General features: G+C 42.2%; 1 protein-coding gene across 7 annotated transcripts in view; it reads left to right on the top strand.

Annotated features, from left to right (window-relative positions):
* Positions 1-17,569, top strand: part of LRBA (LPS responsive beige-like anchor protein) — a 558,473-nt gene that overhangs the window by 57,045 nt on the left and 483,859 nt on the right. For all 7 annotated transcript variants that reach the window (XM_048847356.2, XM_048847351.2, XM_048847357.2 and 4 more), the window contains exons 3-5: positions 12,660-12,891; positions 13,040-13,140; positions 15,471-15,566. In XM_048847356.2, coding sequence (XP_048703313.2) covers positions 12,660-12,891; positions 13,040-13,140; positions 15,471-15,566 — 429 coding nt within the window. The remainder of the gene's footprint in view (positions 1-12,659; positions 12,892-13,039; positions 13,141-15,470; positions 15,567-17,569) is intronic.

The raw sequence follows: 17,569 nt of genomic DNA, 5'->3' as shown, positions 1-17,569 counted from the left end.
GAGTGCAGTCTAAGTTAGCAATTTTGTTGCTGTGTTGTACAACAGACTAACAAGACAGGAAAGAATAATCTTTTTTGCCCATCTAGACGGGACACAGATGTGTGCTTTCAGCTTCTGTAGTGGAAACCTAACACCACAAACTCAAGTCTTGGCATGTAAGTTGAGGAAAAACTGGTCGTAAAACCACAAATATGAGTATTGGCTTATACACTTAAACATTCTTATTGATCTGAAATCCTAAAGAATCTTGTTTCTTAGAAGCACAATTTTCTTCTTCCTTTTGATGAGTTGGAGGAGATGATATATTGTCACTGACAGTACACCTACATTGCAATGTAAGGTATAATCGTGGTGCAGTAAGCATACCTGTGTTAGATTAGTCTAGCTCGTGTGGATAATAGCAGTGAAGTTGGTGGCACGGACCCCCCAAAAGGGTCTAATGACTCAAATATATAGCCCGGATCTTTGGTAGGCAGATACTTGGGTGGCTGGCCAATGCTGAAGCTTATGCTGCTGCATCTGGACAGCTGCTGTTACCTATGCAGGCTAGATTAAAGTAGATGGGTAGGCATACCTGCACTTCAATTACACCTTAAATTGTGGTGTAGGCATATGCTTAAGGCTCTCCCAGAGAGGGAAATCATGGCTTTGAATTCAGAATATAAAACTACCTGTGCAGAGATCCATACTGTGTTCAAAAATTAAATGTAGTGCCATATTGGCCATCACAGGTCCAATGGTGACTGTCAGTAGGAGACTCAAACCCTCTCCCCCTTTCAATGCATGTCCCCAAACCTTTATTTTACCAAGACTCCAATGTGAGAGAGATCCCCATGTAGCAGCAGAGGAAATTTAAATGTGGGATTCACTTTTCATAACCTCTGTAAAGGTTTCTACATTATTTTTCTGATTCAGCACTTCTGATCACACTGTCAATAATAGTAAAATTGAATGGACAATACAAAAGTAGGTAGGTAAATGTGGGTGTGAAATGAGTGGGAGATGCCGCTCTTGCTACAACCTGCCCTAAGCTCACAACCCTATGTTATTTGTTAGGTAAATGACAGGAGCTTAACAGGGTGAAGGAAAGCAACAGAATAAGAGAGAGAAAAAGTTACTTTCCTCTTTCAGTTTTCATGTCTTTCTCTCTCATTTTAAACTTTCAGAAGAGAAGATGGAAAAAAATAGTTAAATTAGTATACTTCATTACATTCTGCTCACTGAATACTGAAGAGGGTTACAGTAGTGTAGAGCTAGACAGGGAGTATCAGCTCTGTTGCTTGCAACAGAGTCTGAAACTAAAACTTGCTGCTCTTGTTGGAGGAGATGCTGTCAGGAAGGATCAGTGGGTATAGTGCTTTGAAAGTACCTGTTTGCTATGATGATTACTACAGGCTAGATCATAAAACTTTATCACCCTTGATTTCTTGCAGAGGGGTTTTTGGATTTAAAAACTGTGAAATGTACGGATAAGAACAAAAGCAGCACGATGGGAGGTAATATAAAGTCCACTATTGGTGTAAAACCAACATCTCTTCTGATGCTGTTTGGATAAACTGATAATTACTTGAGGACATGGATGAGTGTGCGCAAGCCTGAGATGATGGTAGGTCAAGGAGGAAGCAGTTGGAGGAGTTGGCAAAGGTATTATCAGCCCCCTGATTGCATCCCTCATTGGTCACCAGAACTTTCAACTTGGGGGGCCTTTAGGCCTCCAGTTGTGGTTAGATCATATTAAAACAGTACCTGCATCTTACCAGGTGTGCCTGGACAGAGAGTTGCAGCCTTTTCTTTTGGATGTGGGCCTTGCCACAGTTATCCATGCCTTCACCACTTCAAGTTGATACTGTTGCTCTACATTGGGATGTGCCTTAAAACCATTCAGAGACTGAAATTGTCATAAATGCATTAGACTGCTTATTGAGAGGGAGCACTTGACGCTGGTAATCCAGGAGGTGCACTGGCTGCCAGTTACTGTTTGGATAAAGTTAAGGGTTGGTCTTCACCTATAAAGCCAAAGCCATAAATGGTCTAGAAAGTGCTTATTTAAGGATACATCTACTCTGCAATTTGGAGTAATTTGCAGTTTGTGCAGACCTACCTGCACTATTCTTATTTTAACTAACTTGCTGAATATAGAAGTCAGGATGCAGCGGTGCAGGCGTTGACACAAGCTAACAATGCAAGTACATACCTGGGTTGGGGGGGTTAGGTGGGCTTGTACAGCCATGTTGCTGCATCTTCACTGCTGTTTTAGTGAGCTAGCTAGACAAAAGCTTTTCTATATGAGCTGCCAATTATTCCCCTGGTTCCAGTGTAGAAGTAGCCTTGGGGTATGTCTATACTTGAGCTGGAGTGTAATTCCCAGAATGAGAAGACATACTGATCCAGCTAGTTAGTTCTGTTAGCTAGCTAGTGCACTAAAGATAGTGTAGCTGTAAAGGTGCAAGTTGTGGCACTGGCTAGCTGCTGAGTACATACCTGGCATCTTGGACAGGCAGTACGCAGGATGTGTGTTGCTACACTTACTCCTGGGGGGAATTCGGCGTCACTGTGCATGCACAGAATTTATGTTCCCCTCAGATTTCTTTGCTTCTCAGCAGAAAAATAACTTTCTGATGGGGAAGCCAAAGGAAGCCTCAAGAACGGTCATGTGACCCCCCCCCCCCCCCGTATGTTTTGGGTACCCAGCGCAGCCAGTAGAGAGGTAAATCACTGTGGGACAGGAGGCAGGACTTGGGAAGACCCGGCTGGTGGCTCCTACCTGCGCCAGGCTCAGCTGCTAGTCCTGACTGGGCAGGGGAGGACGGGACTTCCTCTTCCCCTGCAGGGCATCCAGAGCTGTGTCAGACCCACCCCCAGATTTCTCTGCTGGCTATGGGAAGCTCTGCAAACGCTCCACCCCACCCCTGTGCTTCCTGCACCTGTCGCTCCTCAGCTGCCATGGGAGGGATCACTGTACAGGGAGCTTCTCCCCCATTTGCCCAACCCCCATGCATCCAGACTCTCCTGCCAAGCCTCATCCCCCTGCACTCAGAAACCCCTCCAATGAGCCCCACTCCCTCTGCACCACCCCGATGAGCCACCTGGATCCCCACCATACCAAGCCCCAACCAGATGCACCTGGATCCCCATCACACTGAGCCCCACTCCCTCAGCATCTAGACCCCACCACTGAACCCCTCTGCCAAGCTCTATCTCCTCCCCCCCCACACCCAGACTTTCCTCCTGCTGAGCCCCAACTACTTTCACCTGGATCCCCCGGCAGAGTCCCATTGACGCACCCAGAACCCCCCCAACAAGTCCCTGTGCATCCAGATTCCCCCTCTCCTTGCATCCAGATCCCCCACTGAGCTGCTTGCACCCAGATTGGCCCACACAGAACCCTTTCAACCCACACCTGGATCCCTTCACATTAAGCCCCTCCACACTTGAATCTTGCCTTCCTGAGCCTGCCTGCCCACACCTGGCACAGAGGGGCAGGGCTCTGGGGTATTTCTGTGGCAGGCCCGGTCCTTGCACTGTGTCAGGATTGGGTGTAGCCTCACCGCTGAGTCTGTGTCCCAGGGGGAAGCTGCACAGTGATCTCCCACCTCTGTGCAGTCAGTGGCCTGTGCTCCCCAATGCCATGCTTGAGCCTCCACATTTATTTGACAAATACAGTTTGTAGAATTTTGTAGAATCTTAAAATATTGTGCACAGAATTTTTTTTGCACAGAATTTTTAATTTTTGCCACAGAATGCCCTCGGGAGTATACACTGTATTTTTAACACACCAGCTCCATCAAACTTCAAAGTTACAAAAACTTTAAAGTTACAAAAAAACAGGGATAAACCTCCCTCTTAGCACAGGGAAAATTCACAAGCTAAAAACAAAAGATAACCTAACGCGCCTTGCCTTATTTACTTACTCTTTTTGCAATATTGAGACTCATTTTAGGATGATTTTAGCAGAAGGAGTTTTCTGACCTGATGCTTCTTTGCTTCTCCAGAGAACACACAAAACAAAGAGCACAAACAAAGTCTCCCCCGCAGATTTGAAAGTATCTTCTTTCCCCAATGGTCCTTTTGGTCAGGTACCAACCAGGTTATTTGAGCTTCTTAACCCCTTACAGGTAAGGAGGAATTCTAGGCTACCCTTAGCTGTATGGTTATGACACGCCCCCCCAAATCACAGATAGTGCTGGACAGCCTGTACCACACTGGCTGTGATTTCTTCCTGGAGCTATAGGAGAAAACAGAGTTAATAAGACACATGCACCTCTAGATATACTACTGATTATATAAAAACTAACAATTTCCACATTTCAAGGACGATTTTAACCAGTTGATTCTGGGAAACTTGCATGGGAGAGTGCATCAGCCACCTTATTAGAAGCTCCTGAAAATGTGTTGTATTTCAAAATCAAAATCTTGGAGAGCTAAACTCCACCAAAGTAGTTTTTTGTTATTGTCCTTAACAGTATGAAGCCACTTCAGAGCAGCATGGTCGGTTTGCAGGTGGAAACTCTGTCCCAAAATGTATGGGCGTAGCTTTTCCAGAGTGTACACAATGTCATAACATTCCTTTTCACTGATTGACCGGTGGCTTTCCCTCTCAGATAGTTTTTTGCTGAGAAACATGACAGCATGGAATTCTTGATCTGGTCCTTCCTGCATTAAAACTGCTCCCACACCACGCTCGGACGCATCTGTGGTTACTAGGAAAGGTTTGTCAAAGTCTGGGGCTCTTAGCACAGGGTCAGACATGAGCGTTGCTTTAAGCTGGTTAAAGGCATTCTGATATTCTTCAGTCTACTGAACTGCATTTGGCTGTTTATTTTTGGTTAGGTCTGTCAGTGTGGCGGCGGTTTGGCTGTAGTGCAGTACAAATCGTCTGTAATATCTGGCCAAGCCTAAGGATTGGACCTGTTTCTTTGACTTTGGGACAGGCCAGTTTTGGATAGCATTCACTTTGGCATGTAGGGGGTTGGTTGATCTTTGACCCACCTGGTGTTCAAGGTAAGTCACTCTGTTTAGGCCTATTTGACACTTTTAGCCTTAACAGTTAGTCCTGCCTCCGTTAGGCGCTCGAAGACTTTTTGCAGATGCTCCAGGTGTTCTGCCCATGAATCCAAAAAGAGGGCCAAATCGTCAAGGTAGTCGACTGCAGATTCTCCCAATCCCACTAGGAGACGATCTACAAGTTTTTGGAAAGTGGCGGGTGCATTTCACAGCCCGAAAGGGAGCACATTGAATTCATACAGTCCATACCTTTCCTTGGCGGATTCATCCAGTGGTACTTGCCAGTACCCATTGGTTAAGTCTAAGGTAGAGATGAACTGGGCATGTCCCAGTTTCTCCAATAGCTCCATCTGTGTGTGGCATTGGATAGTTGTCTGGGTGAGTTACAGCATTTAGCTTATGGTAGTCCACGCAAAAGCGTATCTCCCCATCTGGTTTGGGAATTAGAACCATTGGAGATGCCCATGCACTGTTAGAGGCGCAGATTACACCCATCTGTAGCATGTCCTGGATCTCCCGTTCTATAGCAGTTTTGGCTTGAGGAGACACCCGGTAAGGTTGGGCTCTAATTGGGTGAGCATTACCTGTGTCAATGGAGTGGTATGCCCGTTCGGTCCATCCTGGGGTGGCTGAGAACATCGGTGCGAAGCTAGTGCACGCTCTTTGATCTGCTGTCGCTGCATACGTCCGAGGGTCATTGGGAGGTTCACCTCTTCCACGCCACAGTCACTTTTTCCTTCGTAGTAGAGACCTTCAGTCCACTCAGCGTCATCTCCTCCCTGGACTGAAACTGACAAACCTTTAATTCTCTGGAATAAAAGGGCTTTAGAGAATTAACATGGTACACCTTAGGCTTTAGGTTTGAGATGGGGGGTGCTATGAGACAGTTAACAGCTCCCAGGCACTCTTGGACTGTGAATGGCCCTTCCCATGATGTTTCCATCTTATGGGCCTGGAGCGCCTTCAAGACCATGACCTGGTCCCCTAATTTGAAGGAATGCTCTCTGGCATGTTTATCACACCAGGCTTTTTGCTCTTCCTGAGCATCTTTTAGGTTTTCTCTAGGAAGAGCTAAAGAGGTTCGGAGGGTATTTTGTTGTTTACAAAGTCCAGAATGTTAATTACCGGAGAAGGTGTAAAACCCTCCCACTGTTGTTTCACCAACTATAATGGTCCCTTAACGTCGCGGCCATACACAAGTTCAAATGGTGAAAACCCTAAACTGGGCTGTGGTACAGCTCTGTAGGAAAAGAGCAACTGCTGCCACACTAGGTCCCAATCATTGGGGTGCTCATTTATGAATTTACGTATCATGGCCCCCAAAGTTCCATTAAACTTCTCCACCAGGCCATTTGTTTGATGGTGGTAAGGGGTGGCAACCAAGTGGTTCACCCCATGAGCTTCCCAAAGGCTTTTCATGGTTCCTACCAGGAAATTAATTCCCGAATCCGTAAGGATGTCGGAGGGCCAACCTACCCTGGCAAAAATGTCTGTTAAGGCCTGGCACACACTTTTAGCTCTGGTGTTGCTTAGAGCTACTGCTTCGGCCATCGGGTGGCAAAATCCATGAAAGGCAGGATGTATTTTTTGGAAAAGGATCCAGAATATCCACCGCTACTCACCGAAATGGAACCTCAATGATGGGGAGTGGCTGTAGAGAGTCTTTGACCTGGTCTTAGAGTTTTCCCACTCTTTGGCACACCTCACAGGACCGGACATAGATAGAAATGTCCTTGCCCATTCCCTTCCAGTGGAAGGACTTCCCCAAACGGTCTTTGATCCTGTTCACTCCAGCATAGCCACTAGGATGATCGTGGGCTAAACTCAAGAGCTTGACCCAGTACTTAGTTGGAACTACCAACCGTCTCTGAGGATGCCAGTTTTCCTGGTGCCCACCAGAAAGAGTTTCCTTGTAGAAAGAGGACTTTTATACAACAAACCAGGATCGATTAGAAGAGCGGAGAGGCAGTGGGTTGCTCCATGCCGCCGTCCAAGCTCTTTGGAGGCTTTCATCTGCTTCCTGTTCGGTCTGGAACTGTTCCGTTGATGCTGGAGACATCAGTTCCCCATTGGATTGTGGACTTGGGCTTGGTCCCTCTGGAAGCGATGTGGGGGATGGGGCTGTTTCCATTGACTGTGAACCGTTCTCCGCTGGTGCACTATGGAGTATTTCAGGCTCTGGCTGAGCCTCTTGTGTAGGGTCATCTGCTGCTGCCAGTGCAGGCTCGGTGGTGCCCTCTTGTATCGGAAAGGTAGACGGGGTTGCAAGCGCTGGATTCAGTGCTGGCAATGGCTCTGGTGTTGGTTGCTCTGCCAGTTCCAGTTCTGGGCCTGGCTCTGGCTTGGTCTCTGCGACTGGATCCACTACTGCTGTTCCACCACCTCAGTCTGGGTCTCTGGTAACACAGACGGGGCCCTGGTGGAAGGCTCAGGAACAGGGATAGGTATGAAAGCTTGCTTAGCCTGGCTGCGGGTGACCATTCCCACCCTGTTGACTAGCTTCACATGGTTGGCTATGTCTTCCCGCAGCAGCATGGGAATGGGATAATCATCATAGACTGCAAAAGTCCACATTCCTGACCAGCCCTGGTACTGGACAGGCAACTTGGCTGTAGGCAAGTCAAAAGAGTTTGACTTGAAGGGTTGAATTGTCACTTGAACGTCTGGGTTGATTAAGTTGGGGTCCACTAAGGATTGGTGGATAGCTGACACTTTTGTGCTCTAGTGTCCCTCCATGCGATAACCTTTTTCCCACCCACATTCACAGTTTCCCTTCGCTCTGAGGGTATTTGGGAGGCATCTGGGCATGAGGTCCTTTGGTGTGACCCTGGTGCAATGAACTGTAATCTATTGGGGTTTTGGGGGCAGTTGGCCTTTACATGCCCCAGCTGACTGGTCACTGGGGTGGGGTGGTTTGCTGGAGAATGGTGTGGTGGGGCGATAAGGTGTCCTTGGTTTTCCTTGGGGTGTAGCTGAGGCCTTGGGCTGCCTCCGGTGGTAGGGTGTGGTCTCGGGGTGTCCCTTCTGGTATCCTCTCCAACTGCGACCAGGGTTGTTCCTCTCTGCTACCTCCGCCCGTTTTGTTCTGATTTGCTCCGCCTGGTCATATTGATCAGCATAAGAAGCAAGACTTTCTGCTGAGTCCATTTTCTTATCCCATAAACAATGTTTTACATCATCATTGGTCATAGTCAGGAACTGCTCCTGGAAAACCAAATCACACATTCCTTTAAAGCTAGTTACATCCCTGCCTCTGACCCATTTATCTAACATAAGTTTACATAACTGGTTTACATAAGCCACATTACTTAGTCCAGCCCCTCTCTTAAGGGCTCTAAATTTTACTCTGTAAGTTTCAGGTGTAATTTGAAATTGTTTCAAAACCAAATCCTTAAATTTACCATAGTTAGAAGCATCCTCAATAGGCATCTTGTTGAATATGTCCAGAGCTCTTCCAGTCAATTTTGCTACCAATGTGGTCGTCATGTCATCGTCAGGAATTGCATGAAGGGTGCACAGTCTCTCAAAGGTGAGAAAATATTCAGCAATATCACTGGATTCATCATACTGTGGACAAAGTTGCTCCCATTTGTGGATTTTTGGGGAAATGGAGTCAGCAGCTGAAGGGTTTTGTCTCTTCAACTCCATAACAGCCAGGACGGACATGCTTCCTCTCTCTTTCCTTCTCCTCCTGAGCATGCTGCTGGGCCTCCATAGCTCTCTCATGGGCAGCCTCTTCTCTGGGTGTTTTTGCCTCCACGGCTCTCTTGTGGGCAGCCTCTTCTGCATCCCTAGCAGCTTTTTCTCTGGCTGCTTGTGCGGTCCAGTGGTCCCAAGTGGTCCCTTTCCCGAATCTTTGTCTAACTCACTTGGTGGTGGCAGCAGTACCCATCCAAGGACAAGGAAGGATTTGTGCCTTGGGGAAGTTTTTAACCTAAGATGGTAGAAACAAGCTGGGGGCGGGTCTTTCATGTGGGTCCTCACATCTGTACCCTAGAGTTCAGAGTGGGGAGGGAACCCTGACATGGTCTCAGACTTAATTTAGTTACTTTTGCTACACCGTGCATGGAAAGTAGCTCCCCATTTACCTGAAGTTTCTTAAATGTTTTCATTAGTGGCATATACAGCTGCCCTGTAATTATGATTCCAGGTCCTTAAATCTTGATCTTCTAGTAGGGCAGAGTTTGGTAGCTACTGTATATAATTAGGAGGTAGCTCTGAATGTGTTAAGTCTGAAAATGACTATATCTAAGGGCAGTAGCTGCACCAAATAAACAAGCCCCAGCAGCTCTTCCTATATCTTGTGAATCCTCCTTCCATCTTAAGTCAGATGGAAAATTCCTAGCTGTCATTTCATTCCCATCTTTAAATTTGTTTTATTGTCTCTCCATTTCTAGGCTTTGCTAATGCAGGGAAACCTTAAAATGCACAGTTCACTCCTAATCTGCTGATTTCTAGAAAGGTTAGGAAAGAGAGAAACATGCTTAGGGCTTGACTGTTTGTGTTGGCTTGGAATTGAAGAGTGTATACGTTCTACCTAGTCTCAGAGTACCAAATGCAGAAATTCCATGTGCTTACGGAAGAGCTCCAGCTATTGATGTTATGACTTTTTTTCTGAAAGTAAATATAACTGGCAGATGTTAAAGACATAATGTAAAATTTGTGAAGATGTATTAGAATACTTAGAGCACTATGCTTTAAAATCATTGCTGTATGCTTATACATTATACTACACCCTATAGAAAGAAAATGTTATGCCACCCTGTGGGTTGCTATAAAGAATGTTTATGAAGTTCAGCCTAAGACTTAAAATACGTTGAATTGGAGAGTTTTGAAAAATGTACTGTATGACACAGGAGACCAAATCATGCTAAAGTGCAGGGAAAGACTATACATCAGTTCAAAGGCTACATTATTCAAAAAAATACAACCATAAAAAAGTAATAAGATTACATTCTCACACTTCATGGCTAGTAAGGTGCATTAAGCTGCTCAGATATTCATAACTTACTGTGACATTTGGGAAGATTACATTTTGCTGTGCACAGCCATTACTGCAGCTCAGATAATAACTAGCCAGTACATGGGCCTGGATTATGATCCCTGTCGTCGGAAACAAATTTGTGTTTTGAAGGTTGATCAGTTCCAAATCACTATTAGAAAGGGTTAATATGACATACTGTAGAGTGTGTGTGCTTATGTGTATCTAATGAGTATGCATGCATAGAGTACATCAAATATAGTCCACTTTGTGTATACTGCTTTTTCTGTCAATTTTTTTGTCAAAAGGTATTACTTAAAACAGAAATGTTTAAAACATAGTGACTGCACTAGATATATACTTTTAATGTAACACCTGCTGAAATATTTGTTTTCGCTGGTTAGATTGGAAAATTAATTTGATAGCTTCCTGGATGGGTTATTACTGTTAATGATGTGTGTAGCCAGAAATGAAGGGTTGATGGTAAAAATGATAGGGTGAAGGTGGGGTCATCTTATTTACAACTAAATGTTGACCTGTACAGTTCTGATGTGATAGCTCTTGATTGGTTAGTTAAACTATATACCTAATTAAATTAAAAAGTATGGTGTGACTCTTAGCTGACAGCAAACGTATAGCCATTGTATTTGCACCACGAATTACTTTTACTTTCTTAGTCAAGTTTCATTTGCAAGACTGTCCTTTTGAGGAAGGCCTCAATCAGTCTATTAGGGTGGGTGATATGCTTGCATTCAATGTAAAATAAATAGTAATTTGAGAGTCGCTTTCTTGTTTTTGATCCAGTTGTCTTCAGGCTTTTATTTTCTCTGAGTTTTTTTAAAAATGCATTTTGTGATGTTACTACTTTAGCCCATTCCACCCAAGGATCTCAAAGCACTTGGCAACCACTAATGGATTAAGATAGACATGAACCTCATTTTGCAGAAGGGGGAAACTGAGGGATAGAAACTGAGTTACTTGATAAAGATGAGAGAAAGTTGGTGGCAAAGCTGGGAATAGAATTCATATCTCTTGACTCCCAATCCTGTGACTTTACTAGATAATACTCTTCGATGTTCCTTTAATTACTTAAATTATTGCAATTCAGAAAAAGTGAAAATGGAAGGGAAATATACATTTTTTTAAATGGTCATTCAGAAACTCTCCGTTTCTTAGTACAACCTCAATCACCTCTGCTAACTTTCTCAATTTCTTATGGTATTTGACATCACTGCTTTATGTTCAGAATGTTGAAAGGTGCAGCTTCCAACCTGGAAACAAAATTTAGGACCTTTTGGATATTCTACAGTGATTTGAGTGTTTGACTTACAATATTTAAGGGCAACAATTCTGTTCTGTTGGACATACTTGATCTAGTGAATGGAGCTGTAGGGGCTTATGGGATGGCAAGAGAGAATAAGTATTTTGGGGGGTGACTTCTGTCACAGTATAACTTTAGGAAGGAAATCAACTGAATTTCTAATTGGATACTGTTAAGCTGTCATTCTAAGTGACTGATCAAACCTGTCCAAATAATATAATTCACTTGTTTAGTTAGTTTTGAAAATATCCACATGTAACTCTTCAGATTTACTCACTCCTCTTCCCCAAACATATCAAGATATTTGACTTTCTCATATGTGACCCAAATTGAAATCGAGACATTATTTTCTTAGGAAGGTAGATGAGGGGAGGAGGAAGGAAGGGGAAAAGTGCCTTGTGACATCCACCTAAATACCTGAAAGATCTAAAGAAACAGAATTCACCAAATTTTTTTTTTTCGTTTTTAGAAAATCTTTCTGTAAATGGAAGGAAATGTAACACAAACTTGAATTTACATCTAAGATGTCACAGTACTGTATTCATATTCATCTAACTTGCAGAAAAGTCTTGAAATATGAGGGCCTGGTGAGACTGGTAGGTTAGTATGTTAATCTCAAGAGAATTAAGTTCTAGTTCAGGTCACAAGTGAAGATGAGGTTTGATTTCTTTGTAGCTGTTGCCTTGTGCACATCAGAAACCACCTAATGTGGTATACTCACCAGTTTCTGTTCAAGCAAAGTCCATGACAGAAAGTTCTGAAGTGTTGCTTTTCTGGATTTAAGTGCATTAGCAGATCTGTAGGAGGAGACATAATCGTTAATGTTGGGCTCCAACCAATGCTACTGTTCCTTCACTTTTTAAATGATCATTAACATTCACTCAGATACAACTGTTTTGTGCTATAATTTGAAAACGAACAAATAACCTTCCCAACCTCATACCTTTACTTACGAAGTAAAATTGCAGTTGATGCTTCAATCCACTTTTCATCTAATATACCCGAAGTGCAGCTAAACGTTTGTAAAGAGGAACACTTCGGTGAGGTAGGTCAGCTCTTCACAGCAGCTGTTCTCTTACCTATTTGGGAAGTGCTTTTACAGATGGGCAAACTGAAACACAGAAATGTCAAGTGTCTTCATCAAAGTTACACAGTGAATCCATAACAGAAGTAGCAATTGGATTCACGGTTTGCCACCATCCAATTCCTCTTCCCTAATCTAATCTAAATCCAGCCCCACAACCTCTGTAATTGTTTCAGCACACATCCTTGGGAACGTGCACAGCAAGACCTAAATGTAGAATGATATTTGGAAATGATTGTTACTAATGCTTTGCCTTTTTTTCCTTAAAGCTTGTAGGGGGCCATTTTGATCTGGAAATGAACTTTATTATCCAAGAAGGAGAGAGTATTATCTGCATGGTAGACTTGTTGGATAAATGTGACATCACTTGCCAGGCTGAGGTGTGGAGCATGTTTACAGCAATCCTGAAGAAGAGTATACGGAATCTACAAGTCTGCACAGAAGTAGGGCTTGTTGAACAAGTGCTACAGAGAATTGATAAAACTGACAATATGATTGCAGGTATGACTTTAGATGGCAATACATTTATTTGAGCTAAATATGACTGTCTTTATATAAAACCTTAACACAGCACTTTTATTGACAAAATAAAAGAATAAGCATTATGTACAGAGCTGCATGTATATCATTTTAATATTTTTTCCTTCAGATCTCTTAGTTGATATGTTGGGAGTGCTGGCTAGCTATAATTTGACGGTCCGGGAGCTAAAATTGTTCTTCAGCAAACTCCAAGGAGAAAAAGGAAAATGGGTAAACAACTTTGTTGTCTTAATGTTGGTTATACTGTCTCCTAATCTTTCCAAACAAAAAGGGCTATTTTAGAAACATTTTTAATAACCATATGTGAAAGCTATCAAAGATGTAGGGATCCCCGCAGTAGTATTATCAATAGATGTCTTCTTGCATATTAGTAATAAAATAGATGGTGTAGAAGTGTGAGTAAGTTACCTATTAGATTTACGTTTGGTCGCTCTAGAAATACTGATACTTAGTGCCTCCGGTTTCCCCCTGACAAACAGGTCGCACTTGTCTTCTTTATATACCCGGAAATAATTTGATGATAGTAGGTACCTGTTTTTCTTTTTATAACTCCAGTTACATTTAGTCTGCAGAAGAGAAGAATGAGGGGGGATTTGATAGCTGCTTTCAACTACCTGAGAGGTGGTTCCAGAGAGGATGGTTCTAGACTATTCTCAGTGGTAGAAGAGGACAGGACAAGGAGTAATGGTCTCAAGTTGCAGTGGGGGAGGTTTAGGTTGGATATTAGGAAAAACTTTTTCACTAGGAGGGTGGTGAAACACTGGAATGCATTACCTAGGGAGGCGGTAGAATCTCCTTCCTTAGAAGTTTTTAAGGTCAGGCTTGACAAAGCCCTGGCTGGAATGATTTAATTGGGGATTGGTCCTGCTTTTGAGCAGGAGGTTGGACTAGATGACGTCCTGAGGTCCCTTCCAACCCTGATATTCTATGATTCTATGAAACCAAGGGGGGGAAAAAAAAAGCAGAGGATTTAAAAAAAAATGTAGACATTTAAAAAAGGTAAATTAAAAACTACCTCCCACATACACAACCCAAAGAGTGTCTTTTCTCACTTTGTTTTTTCCTTTGGGTAAATATTGCAGAAACTGATTTGGTTAGCGAAGTAGGAATTTGTAGAAAGATCTGAATTTAAGGCAGTCTTGTAATACCACTTGCTGCTTGATTTCAAAGCGAAATCCAAGTGAAAAGTCCTAGCATAAATTTTTTACTGTTTCCACCTGGAGTGGAATAGGAGAACAGAACACCCCTGACAACCTCCCTCCTGAAAGTTAGCTTTTTTTCTCCTCATATGATACTGATGCTACCAAATATACTTCCTCCTCCAGGTGGAATCTAAACATCAGAAATGCTACTTTGACAGCAGAAGCAATTGCTTTAAGAATTGTTCTAAGCACATTGAAAACATATTTGTAATCCTGCTTTGGTGGCCCCTAACATAACCTGCTCAATGTAGAGAAAAGGCTTCACAGATCTGGTTTCTTACTGATTAAAAACAAATGCCTATTAAATATAAAAACCTATGCTAACATTCAGTTAAAATTTCAATTTTTAAACAAAACTGCAAATTGATCACATAGAAAATACTGTGTATCAAGGTATAAATTTAAGGCTAATGTAGTTAAAAATATTGCATATGTTCAGTGTGGGTGAGTTAAGGTACTCTTTGTAATGTTAATGTTTTTATTTTCTGACTCTCTTGTTTGCATTTAATTTTCTTCTTAAAGAACAAATACAGAGGCGAGAAGGAGGAGAAAAACATAGCTGCATTGCTAGGAAATTGCACAGCTCTCTAAATCTTAAACTCAACTATCTGCAGCACTAGTTATCCAACTTTTTGTGCAGTTCCACAGTGCTGCAGACAGTCCATTTAAACTGTGATCTGTACTCCCCCCCCCCCATTATTTTCTGTTAACATGTGTGAACCATTTTGATTTGCTTTGAGCTTTTATTTTTGAAATACCTTTTTAAGATGGCACAGTGATTAGTCTTCAGTGAGTGGTTTCATATGAAGTTTGAAGTTTATTATTTTTTGTTTCCTAGGCTCAAACAGTTTGAAGTTTCTTCTGAAAGCAAGAAAAACATGATTTTTTCTCCCCCCGCCCCCTCCTCTATAACTCTGAGGGAGTTTAAAGGAATTTCTTTACTTCCCACCTCAGGGAAAGACCAATCATTAAAAGTTTGAGGCCTCTGGAAAGTTATAGGCAAGTGAAAAAACAGTCTTACAACTGTTGGCCTGCAACCATAACTATAACACTTGATATATTAAATTGATGTAAGCTCTCAGGTTTTATTTGGAGATTATTGCCACTTGAATTCAATAGGAAAAGTTAGCTGGAAAAGGAAAAGTTAGAACTGGGCTGTTGGTATCTAAGATGAATTTTGAGTTGATACTGTTCCTTGACTATTACTCTCCTGAGTAATGTGGTAGCCTAGTGTTTGTCTGTGGAAAGATAAGAAATGTGTCAAAATGCGTCCTTTTTTATAATATGTATCAGAATAATATACAAATGTTTGATATTTGTGATAATTTCTTTTAATAGCCACCACATGCTGGAAAATTATTGTCTGTATTAAAACACATGCCTCATAAATATGGTCCTGATGCCTTCTTCAACTTTCCAGGAAAAAGTGCTGCAGTAAGTAGTTATATATGTTTTCTATACCTTTGTTATCCTACTCTTACTACTGGCTCTTTTTTGTCGTCTATTCTCATTTGGCTGTTTTGTTCCATGTATACGGTGATATTCACCAGTCTGACATTTTTCCTAGAGAGAACTATTTTTCCAGGGTGGTAACTACATTAAGATTAACTGAAATATGTTACTATTAAATATGCACTACATTTATGGAAGGACAAACGATCTAAGCTAAAGAAAGATTGGATACAAGTAATAGCCGATATCTTAATAGCCCATAGCCCATTTTGTGAGATTGGTTCAATTAACTCACTCTTATTTGTTGCAAGCAGAATCTTTATTTCTTCTCTCAATATTCCTTAGCAGTGGTGTCTGTCCTAGTGTGCAACACACAAGTGAATCCCCAAATATTATACATGTTTGGGAGGCACTCCTGAGAGAGCCTCAGAATGCACCAAATTGAAAGTTGGCTCAATTCTGTTGTCTGTTCATTTTTATGGCAGGAGACACAGAACCTCCCCAGAGACTTCCCCCCCTTCAAATGATCAGACATCATACATGTGAATATAACAGCACATGCTATCTTTATGAGCTGACTCATTTATATGCTGGCCATATGGAAAAAAATCAGCATTCACTGCACTGTTTTACTGCAATTTCTATTACACATAAGAAATACTACCAAAATATTGCTGCAAGGAAAATATAAGAAACACCAGGATAAAGCTAACACTGGCTAGGGCCCTACCAAATTCATGGCTGTGAAAAATGCATCATGGACCATGAAATCTGGTCTTTTGAAATTTGGTGTTTTTACCCTATACTATTCAGATTTCTTGTGGGGGAGACCAGAGTGTCTCAAATTGGGGGTTCTGACCCAAAAGGGAGTTGCAGGGGGGCCGCAAGGTTATCTTAGGAGGGTTGCAGTATTGCCACCCTTACCGCTGCGCTGCCTTCAGAGGTGGGTGGCCAGAGAGTGGTGGCTGCTGACTGAGGGCCCAGCTCTGCAGGCAGCAGCACAGAAGTAAGGGTGACAATACCATACCATGCCATCCTTACTTCTGAGCTGCTGCTGGTGGCAGCTCTGCCTTCAGAGCTGGGATCTGGCCAGCAGCTGCCGCTCTCCAGCTGCCCAGCTCTGGAGGCAGCGCCGCTGCCAGCAGCAGCGCATAAGTAAGCATAGCAGTACTGCAACCCCCTCCTCCCCCCCAACTCCTTTTTGGTCAGGTCCCTACAATTATAACACTGTGAAATTTCAGATTTAAATCGCTGAAATAATGAAATTTACGATTTTTAAAATCCTCTGACTGTGAAATTGACCAAAATGGACTGTGAATTTGGTAGGGTCCTAACTATGGCACAGTAAATACTTGAATTCAGTATAAATTCTGCGGCATTCATTGATGGTAAAGAATTTGTACACTTGAAACATTTTTTATTTTTAAACCAAACGTTCAAAAATGTCATGCAGTTGTCCTCACTAAGGATCAAATTCATCAAAAACAAATCTTTTAGTTGTTAAAAGAGTAACACACATTTTTTCACAACCTCACACATAACTCAACAGATAGTTATTGGATCATCTTACACTCTCTTTCCATATATATTCTCCCCACTCAAGATCACACACTAACCACCTTCTTTCTTGAAATTAAACATAACATACTTAAGCCCAAAATAAATTTATGTAAACGAAAATTTAAGGAACTGAAAAATAAAGATAAAAATAGAAATATTTCTGAAACCTTCACCATATGATAACTATAATGGGAGTATTAACATTATTTTGGCTACCTGTACATTGTTTTATTAAATTCTTATACTGTATATCGTATGTAAGTGCCTCAAGACAATGAGAAACTTATTATAGGAATCTTAATATTTTAGATAATTAGCCCAAGCTATCCTAAAAAGCTCTGTGATTAAACCAATTGTAATGATATCAGCCCAAAAAAGTTGTCAGTCTCAGACATATAGACTTATTAGTGAATTACAGCTTTACA

This window comes from Caretta caretta, chromosome 4, assembly GCF_965140235.1.
Source record: "Caretta caretta isolate rCarCar2 chromosome 4, rCarCar1.hap1, whole genome shotgun sequence".
Taxonomy (NCBI): domain Eukaryota; kingdom Metazoa; phylum Chordata; order Testudines; family Cheloniidae; genus Caretta; species Caretta caretta.
This window is presented reverse-complemented; position numbering and strand designations above follow the sequence as displayed.